This window comes from Cornus florida, unplaced genomic scaffold (assembly GCF_030987335.1).
Source record: "Cornus florida cultivar Cherokee Brave unplaced genomic scaffold, ASM3098733v1 CherokeeBrave_3.0.0_Hap2_Chr06, whole genome shotgun sequence".
In the NCBI taxonomy this organism is placed as follows: domain Eukaryota; kingdom Viridiplantae; phylum Streptophyta; class Magnoliopsida; order Cornales; family Cornaceae; genus Cornus; species Cornus florida.
This window is the reverse complement of record NW_026775576.1, coordinates 98,823,106-98,831,809: the sequence shown is the minus strand read 5'-3', so window position 1 is coordinate 98,831,809 and position 8,704 is coordinate 98,823,106. Positions and strand designations below refer to the sequence as shown.

Sequence of the window (8,704 nt, the reverse complement as noted above, 5' to 3'; positions counted from 1 at the left end):
TAAAAAGAAAAAATAAATAAATTTGTAACTTATAAACAAAAAATAATAATAAAATCTTTTCCAGGTAGTAGTAGGGGTAGGGACTACGGCCAATGAAAATGAACAGATAGCGCCCACTATTTGTCACAGATTTCACATATATGTATAATGTATGTTAATTACTACTAGTTTCTGCGAGGCAACTGCGACATTTCATGCATGTCTCCTGCTGATACAAAGTGGCTGACGTAATCGTCGCCATTCTCACCGTGTGTCACACTCACACCCACCACAACCTAACCAACTCATGCATGGAAGCTTAATTTAATTTGAAGGAATAGTCAAACTCCATTGAAGATATGTCTTATTCCAATCAAATACTTAGAAGTTTCCAATCAGAAATGGATTCGGAACAGGCTCGTCAAAACTATACCAAAAATCGTGTCAGAATCCATCCATTTGAATTTTTGAAACTTTTGATCGGTTTACTTACCAGAAAAAAAACTTCTGACGATAGACCAAATAGATTTTGGCAACTTGTTCCACGTTTAATGATAGTAAGCAATCATCCATCCAGACATTACTAATTGGTTGCAATTTTTTTTTAATGTAACATGTTTATATATATATATGTCTCTGTAAGAATGTATGTACGTATTAGGTGTGCGTACGTGAAGAGAAAGTACTTGATATGCATAAACACCATCTCTGAGTGGTATATATCTAAAAACCAATCATGAATCAATCAAATTGTGTCCTATACTAGAACATTTCGAATATAAAATCAGATGTCCAAAAAAAAAAAGGGACGTACTGATCCAGTAGTTCGTTTCAAAAAAAAAAAAAATTGGTGGTCAGCTTTGTTTCCTTCCATACATTAATTTTCAACTAAACGTATTGGAGCGAATAGGGAGCACCGTTGCAACTTTGTAATGAGAGCATGCATGTGGATTGGAGGAGGATAAAATTCCAGCAGTCCAGCTCAAGGATCTGTGGTGAAATTTTGTTACTATGCTTCTAAAACCTTCTTCTAGGACTAGGAGTGGATCGAGGGCGACCTCCTCTACCTGAGCTTCTTTAAAGGCGCCATACATGTTTGATACGTACCAGTAAAAGCATAGGTTCACAACACTTAGCATTGCTAACATTCTGTAATACTCATCCAAGTGACTCTCATCTAGAGTGTCCTTAAACCAGCCTCTAAAAGCAAGCACAAAAGGTATGCACAGGAATTTCCCAATACCTAATATACAATCACCGAATGCTGGCCCGTAGCTCCTCATGGATTCATCAACATGATGGTTGAAGAAATCTTGGAGCCCTTCTTCAGCAAGTCCTTCCATAAGCCCTAATAGGCAGAACTGAGGGGCTAACCAAAATATGCTCATGGAAATGGTTTGGTCTGACTTGTCTGTGAGTCTCCCTTTCCGAACTAAATGCAACCTGTGGACCTCAACCTGCCAAGCAGTAATGCAACATAATATTGAACAAACCATCCCACTTCCAATTCTCACAAGCATAGTACGCTGCCGATTTGCTCCACCCCACAGCTTTGGGACTAGTAAGTCATACATATTAGAGAATGCGAAGCTTGAAAAGGACTGGATTACAAAGAATGTAACAATTGGGACAATGAATGTTTTGCCAATATTAATTTCATCATTCAAGTTAGTAGTTTGTTCAATAAAGAAAGTGCTCCCTGTTGCCTCTACAAGACTGTATACAAGGAAGGTTGTCCACATAGGCACCATTTCTAGTAGAACTTTTACTCTACTCACTTCTGCAACTGTGCAAATCTTTCCTTTCTTTTCTTGTTCCTCTAGACTATTGAGAGGAGATGTCTCTACAATTGCAGCTTTGTCCATCCACCTGCAATGCAGTCCTTTTCAAGAGAGAGAAAGTGCCTGTTTGGCGCACTGCAACTATGAAAAAAAAAGCTTCTACATGTAGAACGTACATACTACAAGGTATATATATATATCAAACTAGCATTTGGAAAGGTTGGATGTGTATTTTTTAAAACAATTTTAAGGGTTTTTTTGTCTTTATGAAAATACAAAGAGATAAACTTTTCCATGCAAGTCAAATTACCTACAACTTAGTACCTCTACAAGAATAAAACTAAATTAAAGCAAATTTTTTTTCGATGATGGTGGCATCATTTCTCTCAGAGAACTCCATAATCCTCCACAGGGCACATGCAGTCATCCGATCCACATGTACGGTGTAATTACAGAAAATATTTCCGTAGAGGAGGCCCAAAAGGAACTAAATACAATTTGAAAAGTTCTAAATTGAGTTTCATGGAAAAACTCTATTGAGTCAAAATATCAACAATCTAAAGATAGTACATTTTTTTTTTCATTAGCAAACACATGAAATTAACATGCTAAGCTAGAGACACGGAGAGAGATCGAAGTGCACCTGAAGAATGGAATGCGAGGCAACAAGGGTAATTGTTTGCCATCATTCTCGAAGAATTGGTCATGCCTAATTGGGTAGTCAAAATGCTGCTTAAAAATAGCCACCTTGAATACGCGATAAACAATGGTAAGGGGACTGCCTGTTGGATTTTTGCAGTAGTAGAAGGTGGTGCCTGACCACAACAATAGATATGCGACCCCCATAGAAATGGCTGATATCATGAAAGTATATGCCCAAGAAACTTGCAGTTGAAGTGCAAATGCAGATGTTGCAGCTCCTGAGTACCACGCGCAGTGCCACCACACTTTTCTGCGAGCCTCCACTCGTTCCTCATCTATATTTGAGCTTGGTTCCAGCTCCCTTAACTGATCTGCAAGAAATGCTTTCAAAGAGGCATCTCTTCCTGCTATACCCAAAGCTATAGCCATCATTGCCACATAAAATAACTGAACATTGGTTCTATAAGTTAGAACCACTTCCCCAAGCCATAGTAGTACCAATCCCTACAAAAACAAAGTGTTTAAATGAACATGCAAACTTGTTTCTTGGTAAGGACTACATGTAATCGAACTGAAATTCGAACTGAAATTCAAAGCACCATTAGATTTTCCTAATGCGAGTACTGTTATAATTTTTTATTTTTTATTTTTTATTTATACACAAATGTCCATTACAAGACTCGAAAAGATGTATCAAGGTCAAGAATGATGGTTTTTTAGAGTATCCTTCGAAATGTCTATTTGAATTTCACTATACAATTTCACTAAATTCGATTGAATTTTTGAGTATCTAGCCATATATAGTAATTAAGTAGGGTTTAATTAATCAGTAGAAATCAAGTCTCAAAATGAGGATGATTTTAAATGTAATACAATGACAAATCTAGCTTACAATCATATAAGCAGCAGTGGAGAAGAGGACCATATCAAAATGTCCTAAGTAGGCATCTGATATGTGAGCTGCAGCAATCACCATAACCGTTGATATCCCATCTTTCAAATTAATCACAGCGGCGGCTTTGTTGAGATGCTCCTTCTTCCAGCTATAAGTGAGATAAGACATCAACACAGCGCTGACTGCATTTTCTACCAAGCCTTGACTAAAAGTCACTCCTATATATCATTCATTAAAGCACAAATTATAAGATAAAGTTCTCTACTACTGAAAATATATAAATCTTGCAAATTAAACCCCCCTCTCTCTCTCTCTCTGTGCTAGTGGAAATCAAAATGTCAAGAAATTAAGATTACGAACCAAAAATAAATGAGACCCCCGTGGAGAAGACAATATAGTACTGGAACCATTCGATTGCCATACTATAAAGCTTGGACGGCATTCTACTTCTTGTTGGTGCTATCAGGCTATCAGCAGCTATGGATCAGCCTTCTCTTTCTGTTATAACACAAAAAGCACTAAGTTAATATGGATATATCCTTAATACAATACCAGAAGTAGTATATATATGTATGTCTGGACAATAGAATGAATTGAAGCCATTAAAATGCATACCTCGATAAGCTATATATGTTTCTTCAAGGCAGAGCTAGTGGATTATAAATGGATAGTAGAGAATTAATGATATATTTATACATTAATGCAGATTGGTGACTGGATGGGAACTAGGAGGAAAGTGCATATTGAAGTTCATGGAAAACCCAATTAAAAAGTTGAATCTGCAAAAAGTAAAATAAGATAACAAGTCCACCTCAATCACTGACCGAGGTGGAGCCAGTCGCCCAGGTTGTGGGTGCCAGCTGCCCTGGGGCCATGCTGTTGTACTAATGTTTATTTTATTTTATGCATTATAATTTATACATATATATATATATAGGGCCATGCTGTTGTACTAATGTTTATTTTAATTTATGCATTATAATTTATATATATATATATATATAAAATGCTACCCTAAGATTATCTTTTTCTACACATCTCTTGAATTCTTTTATTTTTCTTCCTTCTTTTCAAATTTGTTTTTATTTTCTTCAAAAAAAAATATTTACATTATCTTTTCTTCTTTTTTTCTGTAAATCAACCAATTTTATAAAGAAACAAAAACAGAGAATATATATAAATAAAAAAAAAAAACAACAACAACAACAAAAGGTGGAGCTAGTCCACCATCAGGCCAAGCCTGGAGACCCAAAACACAAGCCCACCCTACAACTGCAGTTCCAAACAAGGAACAGAGGGCAACAAACAAACTAATTGGTTAAAGACGGAGACGCCATCACAGAGCTTGGCAATCTCTAATCAGCAGCAATTGATCTTGAGGTTATGAAGTTATCAAATTTGCATGACAACAATCGATTCCATTATCTTGCCTTCAATCTCAAGTTGAGAGGCCTTGCTATCAGAGCGAGAGGTAGCCATAATTGGAGTAGGTGAAGTTAGTCTAGCATGAGTGTGACACTCCTGAAAAGAATGTCCTTAAATTTGACAAAAAGTGTAGTAAAGAGAGTGATCATAACGGCTATGTCGTCCGTTGTGATGAGAGGATGTTGGCTGAAAAGCCACTAACGGAGTCTGCAAGCATGTCCTCCTTTGGTCAACCTATTTCATAACAGCTTGAAGAAGAAGAATAATCCTATTTTGTGCCATTTAGAAATCTCAAACGCAAAGCGAATCTCTTCGCGACGGTACATTGTATCGACAATTGGTTGATAGTTTTGTTTATCTCACTGTCACCCGTCTAGACATCTATCATGCAATCCACATAGTTAGTCAGTTCATTGCTTCCCCTAGATCTACTCATTTTGCTGCACTTCTTCGCATCCTTCACGATCTCAAAGGCACTATATTTCATGGGCTTTATTTTTCTTCTCAGTCGTCACTTGTTTTTCATGCCTATTCAAATGCCGACTCGGCAGGAGATCTTACAGATCGTCGTTCCACCACATTAATTGTTTCTTTCTTGGTGATTCACTTATCTCTTGGCGCAGTAAGAAATAAACTGTAGTTATTCGATCTAGCTCAGAAGTTGAGTACATGACACTTACTGATACTACTTCTGAGCTTCTGTGGTTGCGTTGACTCCTTCAGGACATGAGAGTTTCTTCATCTACTGCCACTCCTATTTATTGTGATAATAGGAATGCAATTCAAATTGCACACAATGATATTTTTCACAAGCGCACCAAACACATAGAGATCGATTATCATTTTGTTCTTCATCATCTTCTTCAAAAGACCTTAGAGTTGCGGTCCATTACTTCTCATGATCAGATAGCAGATATCTTCACCAAATCGCTTCCATCAGACTGCTTCAAGGATCTTGTTTCCAAACTCAAGATGATTTCATATAACCCACCTTTACTTAGGGGGGCTGTTAGATTATATTATGTATTGTATTATAGGGTTAGGGTTAGTCGTCTTCACCTACCCTCATTATCATATATAGTATTACCTTATATGATAATAACTTGTTCTCCACACATGACCCTTTTTATATAAACCCCTACGTACTCTTGTATTATTCACATCTTATACATCAATATAATATTAATTCATTCATATATTTAACATGGTATTAGAGTGAGAGGTAGTCATAATTAGAGTAGGCGAAGTCAATCTAGCACGAGTGCGACACTCCTGAAAAGAATGTCCTCGAATATGACAAAAATTTTAATAAAGAGAGTGATCATATATGTATCGTCGCGAAAAGATTCGCCATCAGTGAGATCCACACATGACATCTCCTATATAAACCCCTATGTACTCTTATATTATTCATTTCTCGTACGTCAATACAATATTCATTCATATATTTAACATGGTATCAGAATGAGAGGTAGTCATAATTGGAGTCGGTGAAGTTAGTATAACACGAGTGTGACACTCACGAAAAAAATGTTCTCGAATCCGACAAAAAGTACAATAAAGAGAGTGATCATAGAGACTGTGTCGCCCATAGTGATGAGAGGATGTCGACTGAAAAACCACTATGGGAGTTTGCAAGCATGTCCTCCTTTGGTCGAGCTCTTTCATAACAACTTGAATAAGAGGAATAATCCCATTTTGTGTGATTTAAAAATCTTAAATGCAAAAATGCACTGCAAATTTGGAATCAGCGCGAAAAGCTGGGTTGGAATGGTCTCTTTGGAAAAAAAATAAAATAAAATATTGAGACCGCTAACGTGGCAGTAGTGGTGACATGGGAGCTAACTTGGCAACCTGTCTGGAGTGACAGATGATGTGGCTGTTAATGTGTGTCTAACATGTTAAATGATGTGGCTGCTGGCTTAGACTGATGGCGTGGCAAAACGGGTCCCAGTTTCTTACGTGGCAGCTAAACTGGGATGCTAACGTGAATAGATAAAGTGACACAATGGGTCCTATTGCTAATGTGTCAGATAACATGGCTTTTAACATGGCTGATGACATGTCAGAATGGTCCCCGGATACTGACGTGGCCACTTGCTGATTGTAGGATGACGTGGTGGATCCGATCGAATACGAGCGCGTGTGAGCACGTGAGGAGGTCTCTTTGGCGTGTGGAGGAGCAGAGGCAAAATCAGAGACTTCTAGTGGCGCGTGGGAGGGCATGCAGCGTGTTTTCAGGCTTTTTTTTAGTAGTGTCGAGAAGGTCCAGGTCTAAACTTTCGAATGATATGATCAGAATTTCGAAAGGACTTGTGAAGGGTCTATTTCAAACACCAAAAAAAAATGTATTTTCTTGATGGGCCTATTGAAAACACCACCAAGAAATTAAATAATAATAATAATAATAAAGAAGAAAGGATGACGTTGATACCGTGTTAGAAATAAGAGAGAGAAAGAGAGAAAAATTGTATATTGATATGATGTTATATTGTGTTAATGAAGAATACATAAAGGTTTTATATATATATAAGAATGTTTGGGGTTAGGTTAGTGATGAACAAGTAACCTATAAATACTAATATAATAGGTGTAATCATATATGGTAATTTATAATATGCAAAAAAAATCCTAAATGGTAGGTTAATGGATAAACTTATAATCTAACACGGAAATTGATGAAAATGATAAACAAGACACTCAATAGACTATTACATACTATTAGTTTTCTGCTTGCTGTCTTGGTGCACCATTAGGCATGGACCTAGTGGAACAGCTTGCCTCATTAAATTTTTTTTAGGGTTAATTCCACCTACACCCCCTGACGTTTGCCTATAATTCACTTACACCCACTCTACGTTTCATAATTCCATCTACCTCCCTTGAGGTTTTGGTTTGTGCAGCAAATTACCCCCTACCGTTAAGCCACTAATGGTGTGTGCTGATGTCAGCATCAGAAAATTATTAGAAAGTCAATTTTGCCCTTCAAATGTCTAAAATGACATCTTTAACCTCATTCACCAATACGCAATTACAAAACTACCCTTAATTTGTTAACTCAAGTGTACAAGAATACCCTTCCTTTCACTTCAACATATATATATATATATATATATATATATATATATATATATATTCATTCATATATCATCTTCTTCCTTCCACACACTGGTTTCAAGCTCTCAATTGCTGTGTTCTTAAAATGGTTTGTCTACTGAGAGCGGCCAGAGTTTCAGTTTGCCCAAGGGTCGAGGCTTATGTAACCAAAAAGTCACGGTCGAGGGTTCTCGCATCGACAGTGGTGATCAATAGCGCAATGTTGGAGAGGCTATAAGGGCTGGGTCCGGCCCTCTCGTTGGAGCACGAGACGTTGATTTTCGCTGCCGATTACGATGCCGTCGAGCCTGTAATCCAACATCACGCCACTGAGAGACATTGATTGCAGATGTTTATAAGGCTTAAATCTGGCAAGAAATGGCGAGATTGAACTGACAGGCGATGAAACTTCCAACTATCGCCGTCGTCGTTGAAGATACCGTCGCTAGAGAATATGGGTTTTCCAACTTTTTTTCTCTCTTTCTCTTTCATGTTTTTTTCTCGACCAGATAAAAACAAGAAGTTTCCTCAGTGGTTTGCTCAAGAAAATTTCAGGCGCCGTGAATCCCGATATCAGGGAATGAAACAGTCCGTAGTGCACCGTCGGCAACCAGTAATCTTTTAGTGATATCAAGGACTCTGGTGATGAAATCCCTTCCAAAATGACTCCAACAGTAAGAATTCAAAGATTCAATCAGTTTGTAATAGCACAGATGCACCATTGGAAAACGCCGGGGAAGTTCTAGCTCTCGCCGTCAGTGTTGAAGATGCCGTCGCCGGAGAAGATGGGTTCATCACTTGATACATACCCAGGTTCTGGGTTGTTTGCTAGAAAATATATCAAATATGCAAGGTTTCAGAGGGGAAAACAAATAGCTCGATTTAT

At 37.6% G+C, this 8,704-nt stretch overlaps 1 protein-coding gene across 1 annotated transcript; it reads right to left on the bottom strand.

The window, feature by feature from the left end:
• Window positions 1–649: 649 nt before the first annotated feature.
• On the bottom strand, window positions 650–4,041 carry LOC132313272 (protein NRT1/ PTR FAMILY 5.6-like). The gene is made up of 5 exons (XM_059811970.1): window positions 3,913–4,041; window positions 3,658–3,795; window positions 3,295–3,515; window positions 2,404–2,906; window positions 650–1,848 (listed from the first exon to the last, which is right to left on the bottom strand). The coding sequence occupies exons 2-5, from the start codon at window positions 3,737–3,739 to the stop codon at window positions 864–866; spliced, it is 1,791 nt and encodes a 596-aa protein (XP_059667953.1). The 5' UTR covers window positions 3,740–3,795; window positions 3,913–4,041; the 3' UTR covers window positions 650–863.
• Between the last annotated feature and the right edge of the window lie 4,663 nt (window positions 4,042–8,704).

Excerpts from the sequence above, each read along its gene's own strand:
- LOC132313272 (XM_059811970.1), bottom strand. The coding sequence starts at position 3,739 with ATGCCGTCCAAGCTTTATAGTATGGCAATCGAATGGTTCCAGTACTAT. Across the intron at positions 2,907-3,294 it reads CCACTGCTGCTTATATGATT|GGATTGGTACTACTATGGCT; the intron begins GTAAGCTAGATT and ends TTGTTTTTGTAG. Across the intron at positions 1,849-2,403 it reads CCTCGCATTCCATTCTTCAG|GTGGATGGACAAAGCTGCAA; the intron begins GTGCACTTCGAT and ends ACTGCATTGCAG.